Source organism: Paramisgurnus dabryanus, chromosome 1 (assembly GCF_030506205.2).
Source record: "Paramisgurnus dabryanus chromosome 1, PD_genome_1.1, whole genome shotgun sequence".
NCBI classification, from domain to species: Eukaryota; Metazoa; Chordata; class Actinopteri; order Cypriniformes; family Cobitidae; genus Paramisgurnus; species Paramisgurnus dabryanus.
The window spans coordinates 16,545,660-16,571,598 of NC_133337.1; the positions used below are offsets into that span (position 1 = coordinate 16,545,660).

Genomic DNA, 25,939 nt, shown 5'->3' on the forward strand with positions numbered 1-25,939 from the left:
ATATTAGTAAAGAGGATCGAGCAGAACCTGTGCAAACAGCTGAAACTCAATAAAACCTGTCAAGTGGTAGGGTACCTTTGATCTCTATAAAGGATACAACTACACTCTTGTAAAAGTTTTTTTTTATTCGATGATAGCACCATGCCCTGGACAGAGAGGTGACCTGGGGTCCTTACAGGTCTTATTTCTACACAACAGCACCGTGACACAATTATAACCACAACCCTCTACTGTCTGCATTATTTTTTAGGCTTGACAACACTAAAGTATTGGCTTGTACTTTTAAGTTGTAGGTGTAAAAAAACTAAACCAACTAAGAAAACAACTTACTGTGTTTACCTCAGCGTCTCGTATTCTCAGTGGTAATTTTTTTTGGGACGCATCTCTCTCCCACCCACACTCAGTGAGATAGCACATGGTGGGCTTTAATAAATAAAAGGATAAAGCTGTGCGAATGATTAAATAGTGCTTTCTGTCGCACTAATACGAGGTGTTTGAGTAATGGCGTCCCGTCCCGAGCAGGTGCAAGAGTGTTGATGCAGAGCCAGCGCTGGACACAGGCCTTACCCGTGTGTGCACCCTTACCCAGCTGCCGGGGAGCATTTATTACCAGCCTGTTGTTCGGGACTTCTGCACCTGCTGTGAACAATGCCACATTTTCTCTCCCTATCCCGACAAAATGAGAACAGTGGCTTCATTTAATGCTTATTTCACCTCGTGCTGTGAAAATAAGTGCCGGGACATCGTTGTTGTCTTTTGTTGGTGTCATTAACAGTACGTTTTTTTTTATGAAAATATTGTCATTGTTCATTTTACGTCACTCAACTAGTCACATGACACAAGAACTAGTGAATTTTGAAGTTACCAATGCGCCGACATATTTTAAATTTAGCACTTATGTGTTTATTTTAGCTTCAAAATTTTAATAAGATTAAATAAATTATTCAAATTTTTTTTTAGTGCAGTTAATCGCTTATATTTGTATTTTTCAGATTGTTAATAATTGATCAATAAATACTTCTCCACATGTTTATATCGAAATAGGTAAAGTTATTTCTGATGTGACCGCTGATGATATTTGTGACTCTGCCTGTGACAACCCAGCTAAAGTAATTTTTTTGTGATTTACTTATCTGCATAAAATTATCCTACATAATGTAAAGAAGCTAATTTAATTTAAAAATGAAAATATATATATATATATTTCTCAGAGAATGTATTTATTATCAATATATTGAAAAATAAAAAAAATTGCCACCAAATAATGACATCTGAGATATCAGTTAAAAACGTTTGGTAAAAACTGCTCTTAACTAAAAATATAACCTTGGGGGCGGTTCATACAGAATGCATTTCTGGCAGTGGCAGGGGCTTTTTTGAATGGTTTTCTATGGGCAGTGAGCGTTTTGCGCGCTGTTTATCTGCGGCGAATGGCTCATGTTTTGGCCGCTTCCTACGCCACGCTTTTTTGCAGGAGCGCTCTGAGCGGAAAAGCACCAGCTGTCTTTTGTGTTTTTTCCATTGTCCAATCGAATGAGGGGAGAGGCGGGCAGTTACTTGGAACAACCAGAAACTGCACTCATTCACTGTTTCCTGCCTGTTTTTGCACCTCTCACCCCAGTAGGGTAGCAAGTCAGTCGCGGGGCCATATGCAAAATAAATTTATGGGCCCCCTTAAGCCAAAGCCCCCCCAACCTTGCCCGTTGGCACTGTTAACCGTGGAATGCAGGTCTGTTAACAACATATGCTTTAAATAAGGTAGTCAGATATTTTTACTTTTTTACTTTAAAATGTAGATTTAAATAAAGAAAAAAGAAATGTTTTGGGTAGTTTTTGGCTCGTGACTAACTTCTCCGCCGCCTTTTTTTCTCTTTAAGGCCCCACTTTTATGTTTATATTTGTCCATCCTTAATGTTCATGTAAATAGCAGCTATAGTAACCTTTGTGTTTTATTTATTTTTTGGTGCGGCAATGCATCATGGAAAAAAATGATGGCTTAGTAGTCTACGGCGGCCGCGGAGTGCAAAAAAAATAAAATATAAACGCAAGCAAGAAATGACGGAGAAATTAGACATTATGGCGAAATAGGAAGTCACTACACATGATATGGATACAAAAATATATTCATTGCAGCCACAAATAAAAATTAAATTGAAAAAAGTTTTTAATTAAAAGCGTGGCAGGCCCAGGGCTGGGCCCCCTATTGGCCCGGGCCCATTTGCACGTGCATACCCTGCATGCCCAGACGCTACGCCACTGTCTCCCCCTCGATTAAGGTCAGAGCAAGTGTCATCTTTTTAAAGTTTTTGCTAATGACAGTTAACAACAAAAGAGAGGCTCACGCTTCAATATTTAATTGACAGGACAGCTGCCTAGGTGATTGTCTAGCAATATAAAAAAATGCACCGCACTGCTGATTTTTTGGGATTCAATCAAAAAAGTCAATGAGGCACACCTTGCGTTTCTAATTGTTTAAAAACGTGTTCGGTGTGATCGGCCCATAAATGTCTTGAATATTGACTGAGTGAGGCCATGTCAAAGATTAAATTCATAGTAAAATGAATGATTGAAATCAAACTTTGATCCCCATAGTCTCATAATTAGATTGAGACTTTGGCTGGACTTCACAGGCAGGGTCTAATTTTTCTAATTTAAGAATTTATTTTAGGATTTTTAAATGTCAAAATCGGCATCATATTTTTTTTGTACTTTTTTTGCCTCTCTATTAATATATTTGGCCCTGCCTATGAAATCCAGGCTAAAGTTTCAATCTAATTATGAGATTAGGGGCATCAAGGTTTGCTTTTAGTCATTGATATCACTTTAATTTCAATCTTTGACACAACCTTACTCAGTCAATATTAAAGATATCAAGTTTATGTTTTTACTTTAGGATGATTTTATGTAGAAAACAGAAATGTCAAAAAATTCATTTTTGGCTGGGTTTTCACAGGCAGAGTTGAGTTCTCTTATGATTCAATTGCTGCCTTAAACTTCCTTCTGTAACCACAGATCAGGGTCACTTTGGTTTTTTTTGTAATCTAAAAGTTACTCAAGTCTGTTTGACTTAATTACATGTACGTATACTAATGGAGCATACCGAAAAGCACTGTATGGCGCACATACATCTTGTCACGGAGCTCATCTAAGTGTGGAAGTAAAAAATAGCCACATGGGGGAGCGTCTTCTGTGATAAATGGATTTCTGTGCTTGTAGATTTTTGTGCAATCAATTACTTTATCAAGAGACTTTCTTTTTTGGGCCCAAACATCTGCCGTGCTCTTTTTCTTGTGCTGTGGCAGTAATAAGTGGAAATCTAACTTTAAATGTGACTGATATCAACTTATTTGCCACAAACTTTGTAAAACTTTTTACTCCATAATTCCAATTCCAGTTCTTTCCAGGGGCCTTACAGTATTTATAAAGTGCTCATACACCCAAAAAAGGGCGTTGAAATAGGCAAGAGCAATTGTCCACACACATATCAGAATTTATATAAAAAAATAAACTTAATAATTGCTCACCGTACAGACACTTTAAGCAAAGTAATAAAATACACAAAATGATTTTAAACTTTGTTTTTGTTTTTATATACATGCCGTTTAAATATATCCCTTTTATTAATGGTGGTAAGCACTCAAATTACGTCTAGAAGTTAAACTGAAAACTAAAGATATATTTCTAGTGCATGCGCTACTTGATAATTGATCATTTAAAAAGTTTCATGTGACATAATTCGTTTTATTGTTTTAATGACAGCGAGGTGTGTTAGGTCCATGATCATTGCTCTTTAATTTACAGAATTGTGTTAAAAATACATAAAAGGATTTGTAGTGACAACAATGATCAATGAGGTGCATTTTGATATTAAGGCTGACCCTGCTGGATCTGGTATAACGGTCCATTGGCAGGTTTGAGTCCGGTGATGACAGTTGTACAACCAGAGGTGTGTTGTTGATGTCGTGTACAGGCATTAGACAGTAGCCCTTATAATAACTCATGTGATCTTTCCAACATTATAAAAATTCTGTTGTATTTAAAGGATTGAATTTGAAGGTAACTGCAAGGTTTGAATGTTTTTTTATGTTTTGTCAGTGACACACTGAGTTAGACAATAACACAAGAAAAAAGATTTCCATTTCAAATATAGAAACATCCCAAAAACCTCATAGACGAAACTGCATATACTTTTGTGTAAAACTATCAAAAAGTACTATTTGGCCAAAGGAAAATAATGACAATAACTTGTGTCTGAAAACTTACTTTGAAAATTATTTTAAACAGTTTGCTTTTATGGAAATGTTGATATGTATTTCAAAACAAGACAAGGATGCTGAATGATTTTTAGCAATGCAATGTGACTGCAAAAAAAGTATTAATAGCCCGGATGCCTTATCTATTTTTTTCCGACTGTCAAATGGATGTAAATATGCATATAATGTTTTATATATTGAAATGATATGCAGATGTCATTATGCATAGTTAAACTAGGCATTGTAAGCTCTATAATGGTTACTTCAGGAAGGAGATGAGGTGAAGATGCATGTTCGCATGTTTTACCCTAACTGGAATTTAGAAAAGGAATGTTTCTGGCGTCCGCATGGTTTTACAAATGTGAAAACTTTTGTGCATATGCTTATTCTGTCTTATGTGTGCACATTTTGAGGAGGAAATCTATGCAAAGTTTAATTTTTTACAGATCAGCCCATCTGTATGCTCAATATTTTCATGTAATCACCTTATTCAGAGAAAATGGACCAAAAATATTGATATATTCACAAATATTGAAATATTCAAAAAAAAAAAAAAAAAACTTGAAAACTTAAACTAAATTGCAAAAAAATGCACATTCTGTAATGGCTGTAATGCTCTCAATAATTAATTTTAGTAAAGGGCTCAACACTGCATGTATTAAATATGGTTTTATTGGGATTGTGATCTAAATTCCAAATTAACCTTTTTATCTGTTATAGTAAAGTAGACAACAATCATTTTGTACCTAGGGGCTGAACAATATTGTTTTCGATGAATCTCGGCTGCCGTGGTTTAGCTTTCTACCCTCTTAGCCTTCTTTCATGTTTCTTCACAGGGATACCTGCCTGCCAACGCCGAGCGGAGAGAAAGCACGCTACAGAGAAAGAGGCAGGAATATTTTGGCTTTATTGAGCAGTACTATGACTCTCGTAATGATGAGAACCATCAAGATACCTACAGACAGGTAATGGATAACATTCTGTCCTACATGCTTCCTGGCACTTCTCATGATTAGAGTTTTTAAAGAATTTTAAAGTCCAAATCCTCATGTTGTTAGAATTATTATATACTCACCAGTCACTTTATTAAGTACAAGTATTCAGTTGCTTATTACTGCAAATATATAATGGCCCATCACATGGCAGCAACATTTAGGCATGTAGACATAGGCTATGTCTGAAATCGCACTCTGTACCCTATTAAAGTCCACTGGTTGAGATGATTGTCGTTTTGTAGTAGTCCAGTGGCATTATGGACATTCCTGGGGGCATTTATTCAATACTATATAAAACACCACAATAACAAGCAAGTAATGTGCACTATGAGGCTTGTGTCAAATAAATTCCTGAGGTGAAAGGACACTGTTCAAACAGGTTCAAGCTAATAGAAAGGCAATGGTTATTTCAAATATCACTTGATAATATGATGTGCAAAGGAGCATCAATTGAATGCACAAAAGACTACACAGAGTGCCGTTCAAGGTGAGGCTATAGTGGGAGTGTCTTTACTATGTCAGTAGGGACTTAAATCTCTAAGTAATGATTCCAACAACTTGTTGAATTTATTTTACAAACTATTAAGACTGAAGGCAAAAGGGCACCCCACCTGCTGCAAGCAAGGTGTAATTGATAAAGTGGCTGGTGAGTAGATATCAGATAAATATTATGTAATATAAAATTACCATATGATAATAAAGTAGCTAGTTTTAAAAAGACTGAATCTCCCTTTAGTTTATTTTTATATTTTAAAAAAATTCCTTTTCCAAAAATAATGTAATATTTCTTAAGACTATGATAAATAAACATGTACAGCATGATGGAAAGCACAGTAGTCTCATTTCTTTATCTTTATTACACAACAGTTGGGACGCTATCTGCATTCATCATGCTGAAGCATTCAAGCCTGTAACACAAGTTATTGTACAAAATATTATTGAACAAATAAATTATAACATTAATTAAATTACTAGCAAGCCCAGTGGCATAGGTTGCACTGCGCCTTAATGTTTTAATCAATTACTTCAGCTTATTTCTGCTACTGTCATGTTTGGTTATTAGTCGAACCTCACACATTTTTTGTTCCTTCCTGGGTGGTTTTCGGATTATTTCATGGGTAATGCCCCAGGATTCCCATAACAATATTCTGTCCTCAGCCACAAAGCCTCCTAATCCACTATGTTTTACATATGAGGAGTTCAGATGCAAAAGCCGTTAGACGCCATCTCCGTCAAAAATAGGATAATGATATTGACCGAATGTTCTAATCATGTATTATATGTTTGTTTATCAATTATTTTTCTTAAAATCTGCTTAATCCCGAACATTCAGAAATAACGCTTTGTTGGCAGAATCCGCTAAACTTCACACAGATTTTTCATCAGAGTTGAATTGGATGCGAAACAATTGTGGATCACATTCAAAGTTTTGTACCTTGTGAGTACTTGAACTTAAAGGACACGTTCGGTATTTTACACTTAAAGCCCTGTTTTCAGATTGTTTATGATGAAATAGAACGGTTTTGACAGAAATTTCGACATATGCGGCTGTCCCGAGAATTTTCGGGTGTTTGTTTTTCACCTCCCTCTACAATGGGTGTATAGGTGCACTAGAACAATCCTTCCTAAAATGCATTAAACTTTCGTTTACAAAGACGTCAAATTCACCGAGTGGTCAGGGGTGTTCACTGATATGCTCGCACAAAAATCACTGCAAAAGATGCTTTCCAACAGGTGTTTTAGCATTCGTTGTAAACTTGTGGACCTATTTTTTTAAACCCCTCACACTCATATATTTTTCCGTTGAGAGCTTGAATAATAGACACTCCAGCCCAGGTGGTGGCGATAATCCACCTTTGCCAATTGCAAGAATAGAAACAAAGTTCCCGGCGCGGAGTAATACCGTACCTCACAGCACATCTAATACAAGTCAATGGCGTTGGACAAAACTACGATAAAACCTGTTGGAAAGCATCTTTTGCAGCGATTTTTGTGTGAGCATATCAGTGAACACCCCTGACCACTCGGTGAGTTTCACGTCTAAGCAATTTTTATCAGAGCTTTTCAATGATTTTAGTCCCGTCCGAAGGCTCCATGGCAGAAATCATTACGGACAATATTAGTAAAGATTACGGCAACTTTTACTTTCTATAAAAGGGTCCGGAGAAATTACCTCAGGTAAAACTAATCCAGTGCGAATGGACCAGCTGTAAAAATGCTTGTTAATTTTGCAGGTTTCTTTCGTATATAAAAAGCGCTTAAAAAGCATTTACTTGCGTTCTAGGCGAAAAAAAACTAATCAGTTCCTGAATACCACGACACAAACTTCATAAAAAGTCAGATTCACTATTCAGAGGTGAAAAAAGTGTTTTGAGTTTTTCTCGTCTGTGTCATGTTGTTTGCACATGTGATATCAGGAAAAATGGTAATGTGCACGTGACGACGAGAGGGTGGTAATGTGCTGCATAATTGAGTTAGGCCTCCTACTTCTAAATGTTTTACTGAGATTTCGTGCGAATTGACCATCAATAATACAGACGTCCTCTGGCAAATTACATTATGCCATCTCCTCCCATAAAACTAATCCCGTCCTAATAGGGCTAAAGACAGGAAAAATATTTAAATACAAATCCAATGACCAAAGTGACATTTGTGAAAATAAAGCATTTCAATTAATAACCTTTTCATTCCAATTATAGTGAATTTACTGAACATTAGAGCATGAAAAAAAAATCCTCATTCCGCAACATGTCAAGTCTGTTAAGAGCAATACTTTAAATTAGGTAGCTTAACGTTTTTTCAAGAAATTTAATGTTATTTACATGTTATATACTCATTATTAAATAATGTAATATTCCGGCCCAGCTCTAGCCCTAAGGGTTTAGCATCTGAACTCCTCATATGGAAACACATAAATTCTTTTGTATTAAATGGACACTCCACTTTTTAGAAATATGCTCATTTTCCAGCTCCCCTAGAGTCAAACATTTGATTTTTACCGTTTTGGAATCCATTTAGCTGAACTTCGGGTCTGGTTGTACCACTTTTAGCAAAGCTTAGCATAATCCATTGAATCTGATTAGACAATTAGCATCACGTTCAAAAATGACCAAAGAGTTTTGATATTTTTCCTAATTAAAACTTGACTCTTCTGTAGTTACAATGTGTACTAAGACTGACAGAAAATTAAAAGTTGCCATTTTCTAGGCAGATATGGCTAGGAACTACTCTCTCATTCTGGTGTAATAATCAAGGACTTTGCTGCCATGACATGGCTGCAGGAGGCGTAATAATATTACGCAGTGCCCGAAAATAGTCCCCTGCTATTGAAAGTTATTCAGGGGACTATTTTCGGGTACTGTCTAATATCATTGCTCCTCCTGCAGCCATGTTTTGGCAGCAAAGTACCTGATTATTACGCCAGAATGAGAGTATAGAAAACTTTAAATTTTCTGTCGGCTTTAGTACACGATGTAACTACGAAGAGTCAAGTTTTAAATAGGAAAAATATCAAAACTCTCTGGTTATTTTTGAGCACAATGCTATTGGTCTAATTTGATTCAATGGATTGTGCTAAGCTATGCTAAAAGTGCTAGCGCCAGACGCAAAAAAATGGCTGAATGGATGAATGAAAACGGTAAAAATCAAATGTTTCACTCTAGGGTCGCTGGAAAATGAGCATATTTCCGAAAAAGTGGAGTGTCTTTTTAATGAACTCAAACATAAATACTGTTGCTAAGTGTCAAAACCTATAGGTGATCTTTAAATCTTTAATATATATAATAAAGTGCAATACTTTTGTTAGGTTTTGACTTTGGAATTGTCCATTTAATGTTGGATTGCCTATATTTAGAGAATAATGAACCTTATATGAATCAGCGTTTTTTAAATAATTTTTAGTCTAGACTCAGAAGACAATTCTGATAATAAAGTAAAACATTTTATATTTGCCTTTTTTCAAAGGTTAACTACATAATTTCATAATTTGTTGAAAAAGAAAAAAAAATGCTATTTTTTCACTCTGGTTATGAAAAGTGCCTTTTGTACTGTAGTTTTCGAGAATGGTAATAAATACAGTATATCTAATGTAGGAACACAACAATTAACAGGTTAATTACAGACGCCACAAGATTGACTTTATTAGAATTTTCTGTCCTCAGCTTCCTGTTCAGCATTTCACAGCCTGTTTTAATAGTACTGTTAATAAAAGACTTGATCAGTTATAAGCCAGCAGCTCAGTTTGTGCCAGGGATTTAGTGTAACATGGTAGGGGTTTTTGGTTGTTTATACTTCCTGATTGACTGAGTTGGCAGCAGCAGTAGGTTAGCTGTGCCAAAGCAAGGTTATGTTATGAGCTCACAATGTTTAGAAATGCCACAGAGTTCGATATTTAGATACAAACGAGGACAGCAACATACCTGACAACGTTTAAAGCTACAGTGAATTGGCAGGATGTAAATGTAAAGATCAAGCTGTCCCTCTCAGATCTGAGATGTCTGGATGATTGAAAACTGACGGCTAATGATCACTGACTATGTGACATTCACATGTGTCAAACATGTTTTATTCCTTTTGGGTAGCTATATTTGAGTAAATCTTTAGGCGTGTCAAGAACATGTCAGGGTCATTTTCACTCCAGAATTAAGCATGTAAGAAAATATATATTGCTTAATGAAAACATTATAATTTGTATCATAGTATTATTTTTATTATAGGTCCACTTTTAGCCTGCATTTCTTTATACCCTATTGTAAAAAATGGTAATCATATTGTTATTTGTAAAGTATTTATTGTGACGTGAGTTTAACTTTTTAAAATCAAATAAGAAAAAGCATTTTTGGCATTTTTAAAATAAATTGTTCCAATGGTTAATATTAATTTTCTTAAACAGTTGTAATGTATAGATATTTTTGAGAATGTATGTGTGGTTTTGCCCTTTCATGCTTCCATGACTATGTATGTTCTTAACATTTTGTATGTATGTATCTACATTTGTTTTTTCCATGCCATCAGATTCATATAGATATTCCCCGGATGAGTCCGGAAAGTTTAATTCTGCAGCCCAAGGTAACAGAGGTAAGAGGACAGATGGACCTCCCAGAGCACCCCACATGCTTCCGTCCACCTGTCATCCATTAGCATGTCGCTCAATTATCTTCGTCCGTTTGTCTGTCAAACTATCTGTCCAGGCAGCCAGCTCTGTCTTGGCCTTTAAGTGTTTGTCGGAGGGCAAGTGTTTAGGTCCACAGGAAGCAAAATGCTAGAACACAGGAAGTAGTCTTCAGTCAGTTTTGTTCCTTCTCAGGCTAAGCGTCAAATGGCCAGACTTGTTTCTCACTGAGCTCTCTCGCCGTTTCGATCTGTCCTAACCTGCTTGTGCTCCTTTTTGTGTCTTTTCCTGCAGATTCACATTGACATACCGAGAACTAATCCTCTTATACCTCTCTTTCAACAAGCTTCTGTGCAAGAGGTGAGATGTTTGCACCAGCCACTTCACTCAGCTTGATGCGTTAACTTTCACAAACTCACACCCAACCACAGGAAAACACCTTAAATTAATAGGGGTGAAATCTCTCATTTTTACAACCTCATGTTATTATAATCCTGTCTGATTTTCTATTTTCTGTAGAACACAAAATAATAATAATAATAATAATACAAATTCACATAGTTAAAGTGAATGTGGACTGGGACTCGTACACTATATTCCAGCAGTCCTATGTCCCAGGATGCAAATTTCATTGGAGAGCAGTAGTGTGTAAAGATTTTTATTAAGGTGCCGCTAAAATTGGGGACTGTTCCTTAAATAAGCTTATTTTATGAATTCTAAAGATGTTTCTGAAAACACCTATTGTGTTCTGTGGATCAAAGAACGTCATACAGATTTAGAATGACATGAGGGTAAATAAAACTGTGCCTTTAAACTTATGATTACACCTAGATGGTTGCGGGGTTGCCTTTGAAATGCTTTCACTGCCTATAAAGTCACTTATTTGCATGCGGAGATGCCATTTAATGAATACTGTGTGAATAGGGCATGCACTAACAAACTGTACTAAGCACACACACATTCTTTGTGTGCTCTCTCAGAGACAGAAAAAGTCTATTTCTCTTTATTATTCATTTTTTACACAGTTCTCAAAAAATGCAGTACACCCCAGCTCTAAAATATTTATATATCTATATAGGCACATGCACTACTGTTCAACAGTTTAATGTCATTTAACTAAAATGTTTTTATGATTCTACAGTAAAAAAAATTTGAAGGTGCTGATGATGTACTGTATGTTTTAAATTAGTTTTATTGACAAACATATAACATTGGCGAATTATTAATTTCTTTCAATGCATGAACAAAAAATAAATAAATAAAATATTTGTAAAATTGATAACCTGGACCTGAATAACAAAGAAGAAACAGTCAAATAAATTCGAAACGTTATAGTACCGTTTAATTTAAAAACTCATCCAACTGTTATATATATATATATATATAATAATTCCCACACATGTTTGTTATTCCATACATTGTCAGAAAAAAAATGTCAAAAATGGTCTCTAGCTGTCACCGGGTACCCTTTCAAAATGTACATATTTTCACCAAAAGAGATCCTGTTAGTACCTCAGAGGTAAATATTGGTACCAAAGAGTGCATTATTACCTCAAAGGTACATTTTGGTCCCAAATGTACATATCTGTACCTAAATGGCACATATTGGGACATTTTAACTCTTTCCCCGCCAGTGTTTTTAGAAAGGCTTCCAGCCAGAGAAAGCTTTTTTTAATGATTTTCCCAAAAGTTTAATGCCTTTAATGAAAATGTTCTTATTTAAATATATAAACCTACAATATATCAAATAAAAGAACTAACCCTCTGCTTTAAAAAAAAAAACTTTCATTCAACCGAAAAAAAATTTTTTTTTTAATTCCATTTAGTGATAGACCGATATATCGGCCGGCCGATATTTGCGAGTTTTATGTGTATCCGGCGGCCGTGTTCGTCGTTTTTTTCCGGCATAATACAGACAGAGTGCTGGAAGCCGCAAGCGATGGCAGGTCATGTGACTAAAAACAACCAACTTTTCCATGACAACATTGAAAGCTCGGCCTAACAGCTGATCATACTGTAGCTGGACAAAGCGGCTTTTTATTTCTCATCTCTATGCGGCAGTTTCCCAGACAGGGATTAGACTAGTCCTAGACTAAAATAATTTTAAGAATTGTCCAAACTAATAAATCTCATTACCATATCTTAAAATACATCAGTGCCCTGTGTTTTGCCTCAAAATGGACACAAGTAATGTTTTTAAGAAGGCATGTTTGTTTTTTCCTAATTAAACTAAGCTCTAGTCCTAGTTAAAGATAATTCCTGTCTGGGAAACCACTCCTATATGTTTTTGTAATAGTAAAGTGCTAGAAATCAATATCCTTTGCTGATAGTTCCTCTTCATTGTGGAGAGTGCAGTTCATGTTTCCATAGCACCCTCACCGGTTTTTACTATTTGTTAAATATAGTTTTTTTTTTTAAGCTCAATAAATGTAACTTTTTTTAAAATTGAGACTTGTAACATTTGGCATCATCATTGTGTCATTTTTTTTAGGTAAATTGGGTGAGAAAAAGCAGTATCGGCTCAAGAAAATCGGCATCCTATATCGGTCATCGGCTAAGGCTGATGAAACAAAAATCGGCATCGGCACTGAAAAATCCATATCGGTCGATCCCTAATTCCAATTTTGTAAAGTACTTTTAATAGAGATCTGATTAGGAGCGATCCTCAAAACTTACACAGAGTTCTTACTCTTTCACATGAGGCGTCGCTTCCGTGTTGTATAAGTTGCTTATAATAGCGGTATTGCGGATTGCCGGAAACACTCGTCATTGGCATTTAAGCGTTTTCTCTTTATTGACTCGTTAATGGCGGGGAAAGCGTGCAAAGCTTACTGTGAAAGTTTCCCACCTTATTTCTGACAGTGTAGTTTTTATGAGTTTACTCTATATTATTTAAGAATAAGCAAGTAACCCAAAACTTTTCCATGGTTAGTATACATTCAAAGAATAGATGTAAAAGGAGATCATTGAAACATATAATAATAATGTAATCTAATCCAGAGCAGATCTCCAAGAGCTGAGGATATGGAGTTGTTTGACACCAACGGTTAGCATATCATGCATTACTGTCCTCTAATTGGCTTATAACTAAAAATTGTCATGTGTAGGGAAGTGAAGGGCATGACCTTTAAACTTTACGGGCAAGTATGTGTGAGCAAGCATGCCCCCCAGATGCTGATCATTCATTGGAGTAACACACATTCTTAGCGAAAGTTGTCCTTGCGTTATACAGATCCATTGAAAGAGAGCATTGCGACAACAGAAGTATACTCAGTCGTCACTTAATTTTGAGAGGGTCTATGATCCGCAGTTGCTTTAAAAAAAGTCCATTGGATTGAAAGGAGTTTACACAACCCTTGCTTTCAACGCCTCTAGCCTTATACAGCTCATTATATTTAGTGCAATGGACTTGTTGGACATGAATTTCCTGTGCAAAGAAAGATCTGTCGATTCATTGTAGCCCAGAGCAATTCCTTCCACTGCTTCCCCCCTGCTGCTTAAAAAATATCTTTTGCATTTAAAAGCATCGCTTCAATAAACAGGAGCGGGGTTATGAAAAGCAGGCATGTACAGAGGAGGCTTGCACTCTGGATGTCTCCTAACCAAATAAATGGATAATGTATTCGCCCCTGGCACTTCAATGCACTTCAACTCACTCATTGATTTCTGCTGCCTGGTTTAGTGTCTAATTTCCACTTTCTAATGGGCTTCTGGAGGAGAACGAGATCTGGCCACGACTTCTTTCGGGAGAGGAGAGGGGGCGAGTGGGTTTGAGAAAGGAAGGAGGCAGGAGATGTCAGATATTTGGAGAAACTCACATTATGAGTCTAACGTCTTTGATAAATGTAGCTTTGATCATGGAAGAGAACGCAGATGAGAAAGTCACACTGTTTGATCGACAGAATCCTGAAAAACAAGCGCAAGCTGCCTTGTACACTTTTATTGTTTAGAGCTCAACGTGAAAGATGAGTTTATTTGGGGAATGACAGGTACATGGCGCTCTGAAAGGAGATGCAAAATAGACCTCTGGAAATAGAAAGAATCAGCCTTCCATTTTCCCTCTTGATTCAAACTTTCAGTTTCCTTCAATTCAGACGAGCTGACGGCGAGATGAAATGTACAAAAACATGTCACCATTGCTTGCTTTGAGTTAGGGTAGAGGCACTGATTCCAAAAGCTAAGAAAACCGTCTGCCTGTTACTCATAACTTGCTTTTCACACTTGAAATGGTTAATCCTGGGTTGTTCTATACCCCCTGGGTTATCTGTTTTAACATTTCGCACTGTTTACCCTACTACTATGTTTCACACTGTGCAGTACTAAACACTGGGTTGGCATCTTATTTTGTACGTTTGCAGTGTCAACAGCAAATGCTGCAGTTGTCTTGTACTTTCGCATCAGTGAGAAAAAAATGTCACCACATAAATCCTCCCTGGCTGTTTTAAGCCCCCTGAGACATTTTTGTCACAATGCATGTGTTTTCTGTCAACATTTGATGGAAACCCAGGGTAAAGGCGGGGTATTAGTAGATAACTTGCAGTTAAGCACAGTGTGAAAAGCTCTACTGTGTGTGTGTTTGTATATAATAAAAGAAAGCGACTTTGTCAAGCAGGATGAGTGGAAATTCAAGTTCAAGCTCATCTTTTAATGGCCTTGGGTCAGCATTCTTGTTACGCAGATATACTTTAACCCTAACTCTATCTTAACCATTAATGACGTAAAATCTAACTACATACACTGACATTACCTACCTGTCTTGAATTCAGAGCAAGTCATGGGTAACGTAAGTTGAAGGGTAACTCCATACCAAAAGTAAAAATGTACTGATTTACTCACCCCCATGTCATCTAAGCTGCTTATGTCTTTCTTTCTTCAGCCGAACACAATTTTGAATTTTATTAACTCTTTCCTCGCCAGTTATCTCCTCAATTAAGAGAAAACATTTGCATGAAAAAAACATGTTCCTGATGAGTTTTTATGGTTATCTGTAATGTCGCGATTATCCGCTATATGGTGCACTTACCCAATTTATTGAATTATTGAATAATTTATTATTACTTAATTTTAATAAATTTTCCCTAGATTTAATAACTCGCCATTGACGAGTTATCTTGTCAATTAAGAGAAAACATTTGCATGAAAAACGGGTTCCTGATGAGTTTTATGGTTATCTGTAATGCCGCAATTATCCGCTATATGGCGAACTTACCCAATTTATTGAATAATTTATTATTTATTAATTTTAATAAATCTTTCCTATATTTAATAACTTGCCATTGACGAGTTATCTTGTTAATTAAGAGAATACATTTGCATGAAAAACGGGTTCCTGATGAGTTTTATGGTTATCTGTAATGCCGCAATTATCCGCTATATGGCACACTTACCCAATTTATTGAATAATTTATTATTTATTAATTTTAATAAATCTTTCCTAGATTTAATAACTTGCCATTGACGAGTTATCTTGTCAATTAAGAGAATACATTTGCATGAAAAACGGGTTCCTGATGAGTTTTATGGTTATCTGTAATGCCGCAATTATCCGCTATATGGCACACTTACCCAATTTATTGAATAATTTATTATTTATTAATTTTAATAAATCTTTCCTAGATTTAATAACTTGCCATTGACGAGTTATCTTGTCAATTAAGAGAATACATTTGCATGAAAAACGGGTTCCTGATGAGTTTTATGGTTATCTGTAATACCGCGATTATTCACTTACCCAATTTATTGAAAACTGAAGCAAAAAATTATTTATTAATTTTACACTCCGTGTATGTTTTGATAATCGTTCAGAATGGGATTTGTAACAAAATTCCTTCACAAAAATGCAATTATTTCAGCTTTTTGCAAAAAATATGTTTTGAAGAAAAATACCCATATTTAAGAGTTTAAAAGAAGATAAAAATATAAATAGGATAATTTTTTCCCTTTTTTTGTTTTTTTGAAAGCAGAGGGTCTGTTCTTTCATTTGATATATTTGTATGTTTATATATTTTTAGAAGAAAATTTTCCTTGAAGGCATTTTGCCAAACTTTTGTGAAAATCACAAAAAATGCTGGCAGGCAACTTTTTAAAAAATAAATAAAAATAAAGGCTGGTGGGGAAAGAGTTAAATGATACCTGGATCATCCTTGCTTTATAATTGCATTGACTAGGTTAAAATATGAAATCTCATTGGACCTTGCATGTCTCTTGAATAGTCGTCATATGCGTTATGACGAAACGCAATCATTAAGACGTGCAAGAAATGCTATTTTATGTTTGTTTTTTTATGTGCATACATGAACATGCATGTAACATACGTTACATATAAATCTTTTTGTCTCAAACCTATCGTTTCGCTTTAGAAGACATTTATTAACCTACTGAAGTCATACAGTATGGATTACTTTAATGATGGATTGGAGCAGCCAAATGTTGAACCCGGTCAATGACATTACAAAGCAAATAAGAGCCAGTATATAATTAACTTTGTGTTCCGCTAAAGAAGCAAAGACATAAACATCTTATATGATGTGGGTCAGTAAATAGTCTGTAATTGTCTTATGACGGTTGCAGGATAACTTTTATGTGTGCTGCTGAAGCACCTGGTCCTGGGCCTAGCATTAATCTTATCCAACACTCACACACTGACCTGCCATTAAAACTGAAGAAATTGAGATATTGTAAAGAATGCAAATTTTTATGACCCTTATCCCAGCCATACAGGCTCAACCTAAAATGTTTGTTTACCTTAACTTGTTTTATTCTTGTTGTGCAGACCTAATCTAACTAAAACGTTTTCTTTTTAAAGAAAATAAGGTAATTAAACAAACCATTTCGACTGCTACCATCAATTATAACACTACAGTGAGTTGATTGGTTGAAACCAGTGCTATTTCAGGATCATATCCTGCTTGGCAAAATCACGGTCGCCATTTACAAAGACAGCGCCCTCTAATAAGACATGCTGCACACAGTTAATTCCTCACCTTGCTGTCTACACTATTGAGTGTTGTGATGTTAATGATTAAAAAGCTCAGAAGGCTTAATTGATTTTTTTAATTGATTGCTGGCTGGGGGTGGCTGATCCCACTGTGTCTCTAATTAAAACACTTTCAGTGACCTTGTACGCTCACAATTTAACACAGTAACACTTTACATGTTATAAAGCAAAATGCAACTATATTTTTATACTTCAAGAAATGCATAAAGTCTGATAACGTCTATTTTCTCTCTTTTGCTTGTAGATCTTCGAACGGATTCTGTTCATCTGGGCGATACGGCATCCAGCCAGCGGTTACGTTCAGGGCATTAATGACCTTGTCACGCCCTTCTTCGTTGTCTACGTTTTCGAGTATATCGGTGAGTCGATAACCCTTTTACGATGTATTAAACCTCATAGGTTTGTTGTAAAGTTATGCCCTGGCAGACTCCTAAAACGGCACAGCTGTGTCAACTCCCACAGTTTATTTTTTTCCCGGCTATTCTTGGAGTTATGCCAACGTGGGTGTTTTACCAACTGAGAGCAGCCCGATGGCATGCATTTAATTTTATTTCTCAATAAGAAGTTCATGATATATTTCACAACCTGCCCTTTTTATCCCTTCTTTGTCAGATGCCAATCTGTGTAATTGTACTCAGCCACTTACATGCTTTTGACCTTTGCACGAGTGTTTGATCTCCACTTCACTAAACAGGCGGAGTAAAATATTATTTTAAAAGGCCTTATGGGATCCTTTCAATGCACTTATGAGAGCGTAATAAAATGAATAATGCAATGAGTAAGGATGGGTATATATTGATGCACCAAGTGGATATCTTTTTCCCCATGCACTGCAGCCGTTTGCATGCATGCAGGCAGGCAAATTGTAACTTCTGCGGTTGACTTGTCTTGAACATGTCTGAAGCTTGAAGAGTCAAAATACCCTACCTTGTACAAGTTTAATGCCATAAACAAACTATGCAGGTAAACATCCGCATATTTATGTTGTTTTGTATTTGTTCTATGCTGTTGGTTGCCATCAGGCATTCCTGATCTACCGCCATGTGTCGGTTTGCAGATCACAATCTACTCTACAATTGGTAGTCACAACATTTAAGCTGAACATTTCAAAGTGCATGCCAACTTTCTTATTGAAAATGAATAGGCAATTTTTTTTACTAACAAGCTGCATTTCTGAAGGCCTCCTTAACTCTTTCACTGCCAGCGTTTTTAAAAAAAGTTGCCAGCCAGCGCCAGCGTTTTCATGATTTTCACCAAAGTTTAATGCCTTCCAGAAAATGTTCTTCTTTAAATATATAAACATACAATATACCAAATGAAAGAACAGACCCTCTGCTTTCAAACAAACAAAAAAAAACGTTTCATCCTACCTTTAGTGTTTTTTTTGCAATCAGCTTTTGAATATGGGTAGGTTTTTGAAAAAACACCATATTTTGAGCAAAAAGCAGAGATAATTCCATTTTTATGACGGACTTTTCATAGAGATCCATTCAGAGCGATCTTTTAAACAGACACGGACATGCAGCAGCTTGCCATAGGGCAATACTTCCGGTTTTAAAAAGTTGCGGAAGTAGCCACCTGGTGGATAATAGCGGTATTGCGGAAAGACAGAAAATCTCGTCATTGGCGGGGAAGCGTTTTCTCTTAATTGACGAGATATCTCGTCAATGGCGGGGAAAGAGTTAAGGATTGCATTATATATTTTGGAATGCAGTAACAGGTGAAATTGAGCTTCTGTCTTACATGTTTTTATGTTGAACAATCACGGTTTTTTATGTTGAACAAAATAGTCCCCTGCTATTGAAAGTAACCAAGTCTACTATTTTCGGGCAGTGCATAATATCACTACGCCTGCTGCAGCCATGTTACAGCAGCGAAGTCCTGGATTATTACGCCAGGATGAGAGTATAGTTCCGAGCAATATCGCCTAGAAAATCCCAAATTTTAATTTTCCGTCAGTTTTAGTACACAATGTAACTACATAAGAGACAAGTTTTAAATAGGAAAAATATCAAAACTCTTTGGTAATATTTTAGCGCGATGCTAATGGTCTAATCAGATTTAATGGATTGTGCTAAGCTATGCTAAAAGTGGTAGCGCCAGACCCGGAGATCAGCTGAATGGATTCCAAAACTGTAAAAATCAAATGTTTAACTCTAGGGTCGCTGGAAAAAAGCATATTTTCAAGAAAAATTGAGTGTGCATTTAATTTGTGAACAATACATATGACGACAGTAACAATATTTTTGCACAATGGTTTTAATACACATTTCTTATTTCTTTACATTTTCTCATTTTTCCTCCCACCGCATTTCAGCTGTTCAAATTTAAAAAATTACTGAAGGTGCTTATTTGCTCAAAGGTGCACTTGCTTTGAATGTGAGGTTGGTTTATATATCTGTATATTTGTCAGGGGATATCAAGCATGTCTGAGAATGTTCTCCCACAATAAAGGTGTTTTGGAAATCTCTCGCTCTTTTACCATTGTGTATAAGGCGAAGTTTGTGGGAAAATGTAATTGTTAGTGGCTCTCACTTTTTCAGCCATTTATTACCCACAGTTCCACCCGGTGCAATAAGGCATGGTGCCATGTGTGACCGACACTTTTTCAAAGTGTGCTATTTCAGCCAAATGCTGACTGCTGAGACCAACCGGCAGCAAAACATCATAGTTTTACTGTGGCAAGAGACCTATATCCATCAATGCCTGTGTTACAGCACACGTTGCATGCCAAAAACTGTCTGCTTTGTTGGCAAAGCAGCTTTGGAACTGTAGCTTCCCAACTGTAGCTTTCCAAGCAACAGCTGCTCAAAATAAAGTAGTCGAGCTCATATAATTCTCCATACTTAAATTTGTTATACACTGAGAACGGCTTAAAAGCTATTAAAACTATTTATAGAGGAATTTGTCTTTTCTAATGTAAGTATCAGTTGAAATATTTGGTTGTCACAGTAGTATTTACTACAATATTGCACAAAATTAAAAAGCATCTCTAGAATCTCAGTAAGGGTGATAACATTAAAGGTGACATAGAATGAGAACGGGGTATTTATCCTTGTTCTGTGATGTGACAGGTACACAAAATTTTTTTTGTTTGGGTCAGTAATGCCTTATGCTGCGTTTACACAAACCGCGGTAGAGGCGTGAAGCGCGAGTGATTTCAATGTTAAGTCAATGTGAAGACGCGTTGACGCGCGTCAGGAGGTCCAGCGGCGCGGAAGGCGTGTTTCCGCCAAGGCGCGAATTGAGCGTTGTGCGCGGTACGCGCGAATGGTGCTTTTTGTGCATTTTGCGGTTCACGCGAATTTGCGGCTGATGCCCGAGTTGAAAAATTTGATCTTTGGCGGAATTTCGCGCCGCATTAACCAATCAGGAGCCTGCTTGCTGCTGTGGTGGCAGCCCCGCCTGGAGTCACTCATTCAACCAACGCTTGATATTGTCCGTAAGCAGTCACCCGGAGCTATACGACACACATTCTTATTTCTATAGAGACAGGAATTAAAAAGACCTCGCTTGTAAGTGTCAGTGAGGACGTTGGGCAACCTGGTAATTGTAATACACACTTCACTTTTGAGTCACGTGACGTTTATCGACCCGCGTCATTTATTTTTCCCCTATAGTAAGGTTACCAAATACAAACTGGTAACTCTCTCGATAAATTCTTAATCAACCTTTGCCATCCTGCAAACAGACAACCGCATAGCACTTGCCCCTCCCACAAGAAGCGGAGTTTGCCTCTGACGCGCGCCAAATTCTTACTTTTTCCGCACGTCCAAATTGTTCAAGCGGCAAACCACGCGCGGTAGACGCAATTTTGACCCCCTAAACACGGTTGGTGTAAACTCAGCAGTTGAAGCTTCCTTAAAACCTCTCTCAGAGAGCTCTATTAGGGTGGGGGATTTTAAACAAGTGGTTTTGCACCTATTTGGCTCCCCCTAATGGCATAACTTGCAATCTCATTACTGATTGGCTGACTTTGCTGCCACTCAAAAAATGTAGCCAATAATTTTAAAGTGGAGGGGCAGTGAGATGCCTGTGATGTCATAAGCATTAGTTTTTCAGATTGGGTTGTTTTCTGGCTGACATTTCTAAAAGAGGAATTTCTATGAGGCTAAGATGTTTAGCATGTCTAGCACTTTTTGTATGTTCGTAAATGTGGGTAGACTACCATTATTCAACAAAGACAAGGTAAAATGGTTTTTCATTCTCTGTCCCCTTTAAACATGCATTCAAATTTTATCCACTTACTAGTGAATAAAACCTCATTCACACTGCACTTTGGTCCCATAAAAAAACGTAAAATTGGCAGACAGGCTTCTGTGTGAATGCAAACACGTCCCGCAAATGTTCTGGGATCGCTCCTGGAAAGAGGACCTAGTAACTTTGCCATAAAGTACCCAGAAAGCCCTCTGTGTGAATGAGACACAGAAACAATGCCGTAAGGGGCATGCCGTAGTGAGGACACGTGTGTCATGGCAACATAAAGTTTAAAACCAGGAATTGACATGCAAATTAACATTCACGACGAAAAATGTCTACAACCTGGACTGAAGCAGTTATCAGGAAGCTCGTCACCATCCGTGCTAAAGCGGAGATCATTCAGCAGCATAAAAGTATATTGCATCACACGATTATAATAACAAAATATAAATAAATATTATAGAGAAGCGCCACAACGTGTTTGACAACTTGCAGGTATCGCACACCGTACTTGCACATTGAATTGTATAACCTTAGTCAGACAGAGTCTACTTGCAAAATATGCGCTAGCAGCCTATGTTAATCGTTATCCATTTCGGACAAATATGATGTTATTTAATGTTAAACTGTGCAAGTGGTGCTCTGTGGCATGCCAGGGATTTGAGCATCCAAAGTCACAGCGGACAGTCGCCGTCAGGCGCTGCCGGTATGTGTACATTCATAAAACATGATGCGTTCAAATTGTAGATACTGTACATGGCACAATGTGACGTGGCTGGCGCTTCTCGCCTGGTGTGCGATGTTCTTTACTTGCTGCCAATAAGCTGTAGTTAGGAGATGATGACATCACTTGGTTTGCTCGACGGCACACAAGGGTAAGCTAATCCTGCATTTAGCAATGACGCTGGAAGTGATGATTCTCTCTGACAGTCAGTGATCCGTAGTGTTTTTACACGTCACATTTTATTATCATTATAGCTCGCTTGGAACCTTAATCGAGGAGGTACTAAAACAGTACCAGTACTAGTCAGCCGCACTGAGCTACCTTAATAATAAAGTGTTATCTAAATCCGTATACCATTTTCCCTCAACTAATAAAATTGCTAATGTGCTTTGTGAGTAGCATTTAAAGTGCCAGGGCCTGATGGAATTTAACATCTGAAGTTAAATTCAACATTATTGATTTGTCCTTGTAGCAAGATTGCAGGGAGTCCTCTTTTATTAGTCAAATAATTGTACAGCAAAGAGAACTTTTACATTTTACAATGTTTTTGCTTTCTAATGAGTCATACATGATATTTCACACTTGGCAAAAAGTCTGCTCTTTGTTCAGGTTTATTTTGGCTGAAAACTGTTTGTTTTACATGACCTTTAGAGACGCGCTTATCTAGTTTGTTATAAGTAGGCTTACCTATTTTTTAACAGTGATAGCCTCAGATAGCTGTGAAGTTTACAGAAAGTGGAACATACAGTATTAAGATATCGAAGATGTGATGCCATGGTCAAGCTTTGACAAATCCAGTCAATAGTGCTTGTTGTAATATTATGTTACCTTGTCAATAACACACTGGCAGTTGTGGCCTAATTGCTATAGAGTCCGGCTTCTAACTTGAAGGTTGCCAGTTTTATTCTCATTGCCAGCAGGATGTGGATGAGGTGCTCTTCAGCAAGTTATTATCCGGACACTGCAGTAATAGCAGAGGGGGTAGGATGGGTTAAATGCAGAGGTTACTTTCCAAATATTGGTTCTCATACATGTCCCTTTCATGGTTTCACTGTTATTGTTTACTGGTGAACTGATTAAAAAAGAAGAAGAATAAAGATAAAAATACAAGGAACGATATTGTTGGGATCACTAGCTGGGTGATTTTTTTTTCCCCAACTGATAAACGATAAACCAATGATATCCAACCAAATCTACTTGAATCTAAAGTGCATGAGCATTTGAAATGGCACAGAGCAGAAGTTCATTGCTGAGGTCCATTAATTAAAATAACTTTAGGTGTCCTGCACTGTTGCACTTGCAGTGAAATTGACTTCAAAATGTTTTTATTCTACTACACTGACTATTACACCAAAAGGTAAGATATAAGGTTACACAAACTAGATTCACTGTTTAGAGATATGGGGTACGCATCTGCTGGTTATACCGGCTGTAAATACAACAACAACAGCATATTTATACATTTAAAGACATGTGAACATGCAATATTGATATATGCAGTATTAGTTAATGCCATTTAGGGTAAATGATTTGCACGTGTACTTCGCCTCGCGAGCAAAATTAGCATGAAGTTATCATTATCGTCGAGAAGTGTAGACGCTACATTATAGTTATTCTTATAATGTGAACGGCCCTTTACTCCTGAAAATGGGAAAAACAAGATTTTTGCTCATTTTTAAACTCGTTTTGGAACCCAATTCTTCAAATATTGTTATTAGGGGTGTTAAAAATTTATTGATCTTCGACTAATTGTCGATAAGCAGGGAGCTACACTGCGACCAAAATGGTCGCATATGCGACCTTTTGAACTGCCGTTGCGACCCTAATTTTTAATGGGTCGCAAATGTGCTACCTAATGTTTTAGACAATATGCTATGAATTACTATGAGCATTTATTAAAACAGAAATGTGGATTTTAAGAATACGTTTTATAACATGCTCTGAGCCATCAACACGTTGGCTTCATTTTGCGTGAAAGCACGTCGTGTCTCTCCCTATCAGTGTGCGTTTGCGTGCTCAGCTGTTTCTCAATGAATTATGTGCGACGCGACGCAAGCGCAGTGTCTTCCATGTTTCTGAACTTGAGCAGAGGTCTTTCTTCACTGAGGACGCGGGACCCGTATGGTTCCGGGTTTATATTTTAAATGGTCTGTCGGGTCCGGTTAGGTCCTAGTTTAATTACTTTGGGTCCCAAGTCTGATTAATGTTGTGTTTATAACCCGAGTCGATCGGAAAACGGCCATGAGCGCTACCGCGCTAAAGCTCGAGTGCAGATTCAGCGTGCCTCCGGTTTCTATGGCGATGATTCTTGTTACGCCCACGCGCTGCATTTGCTTTCTCACATTTTTTTAATGATCTTATTATTAATAAACCATATCTTTTCTAAAACCATATCCATATTAAGTTTGGACAGAAATTGTAGCAAAAAGCAATGCTAATGTCAAGCCAATTGCACTGAACGAGCAAAGCAATGTAAAGTTTGTCACCGGGACAGCAAGTAGACTTTTAAATCTGAAATAATGAGTGGATTAAGCTTTTTAAATCGGCAAGAGAGAAATAGAAAGATAGAGCAGAAGCAGTAGCAGTAAAAATCTAATAGAAATTATTACCATTATAACATCAGTCATAACATCAGTCACAATTATAATCTATAGACCTGCACTGTCTATTAATATACTATACATAGTATTGTATTATATTGAGTTTGATAAAAGGGGTCTAATTGCTTCATATATCAGTGCAAAAACAGTAAGTGTTTTCGTGGTGCTTTGACAAACAGTGTCAGCTTTGTTAATGGCAAAGAAAGTTTGGGGTGGTTAGATTGATGAAATATAATGTGAAATTAATATTAATTTTCAATGAATCAAAGTATTGTGTTGTGTCACACATTATTAGTTCTACGTCACATGTATAGTAGACCATTATTTGTCAGGGGGTAATAATTGCCCTTTTCACCGGCTACCACCACCAAGTACATTTCAGATCTGTGGGAAACACTGCAACGTTTAAGAAAACAAGGCGGCATGTGGTTTAAAAGATGGCAAGTAAAATAAAAAGCATATCTGTATGCAATACAGTTTCATTATTGTTCATTATTATCCAGAGCGCCTTAATATAACTTGGAAAAAAATATGTGCGACCAAATCATATTTTGCGCCAGTAACTGAAAAAGTTGGTAGCGCAAGTGCCACCAGTGGAAAAGTTTAGTGTAGTTCCCTGATAAGAATTCAATCGAAAAAACTTAATGATTGTTGAATAAGCAAGATCATGCATGTGTGTGTGTGTGTGTGTGTGTGTGTGTGTGTGTGTGTGTGTGTGTGTGTGTGTGTGTGTGTGTGTTCTAGAGGTCAACCCTAATGTTTTTTTCTCTGGCCGATGCCGATACTTAGAAATCAGGGCAGCCCATGGCGGATATATGATGCCGATATGTTTGGCCGATGTTTTTTTTTTTTTAGAGCAGAGTTCCATTCGTTTGAATGGAGAAGGCAGGGTTTATGACTTGTACTGCAGCCAGCCACCAGGGGGCGATCAAAGAGCCAGCGGCTTCACTTTTCAAGACTTATGAGGCACACCCGGTTTAAATCGTTTTCAATTAGACGCGTCGTGTGCTAATCCAGGCTGAGCAGTGCAAAACTGTAAACAAAGTGTTACTGAAAAAAC

General features: G+C 36.9%; 1 protein-coding gene across 3 annotated transcripts in view; it reads left to right on the forward strand.

Moving 5' to 3' along the window:
• tbc1d22a (TBC1 domain family, member 22a) overlaps positions 1-25,939 on the forward strand; it is a 150,884-nt gene that overhangs the window by 28,028 nt on the left and 96,917 nt on the right. Inside the window, exons 6-9 of one of the 3 annotated variants that reach the window (XM_065263442.2) lie at positions 5,090-5,218; positions 10,262-10,324; positions 10,653-10,718; positions 17,600-17,714. In XM_065263442.2, coding sequence (XP_065119514.1) covers positions 5,090-5,218; positions 10,262-10,324; positions 10,653-10,718; positions 17,600-17,714 — 373 coding nt within the window. The remainder of the gene's footprint in view (positions 1-5,089; positions 5,219-10,261; positions 10,325-10,652; positions 10,719-17,599; positions 17,715-25,939) is intronic. The other 2 variants (XM_065263444.2, XM_065263443.2) reach the window with 2 other exon arrangements.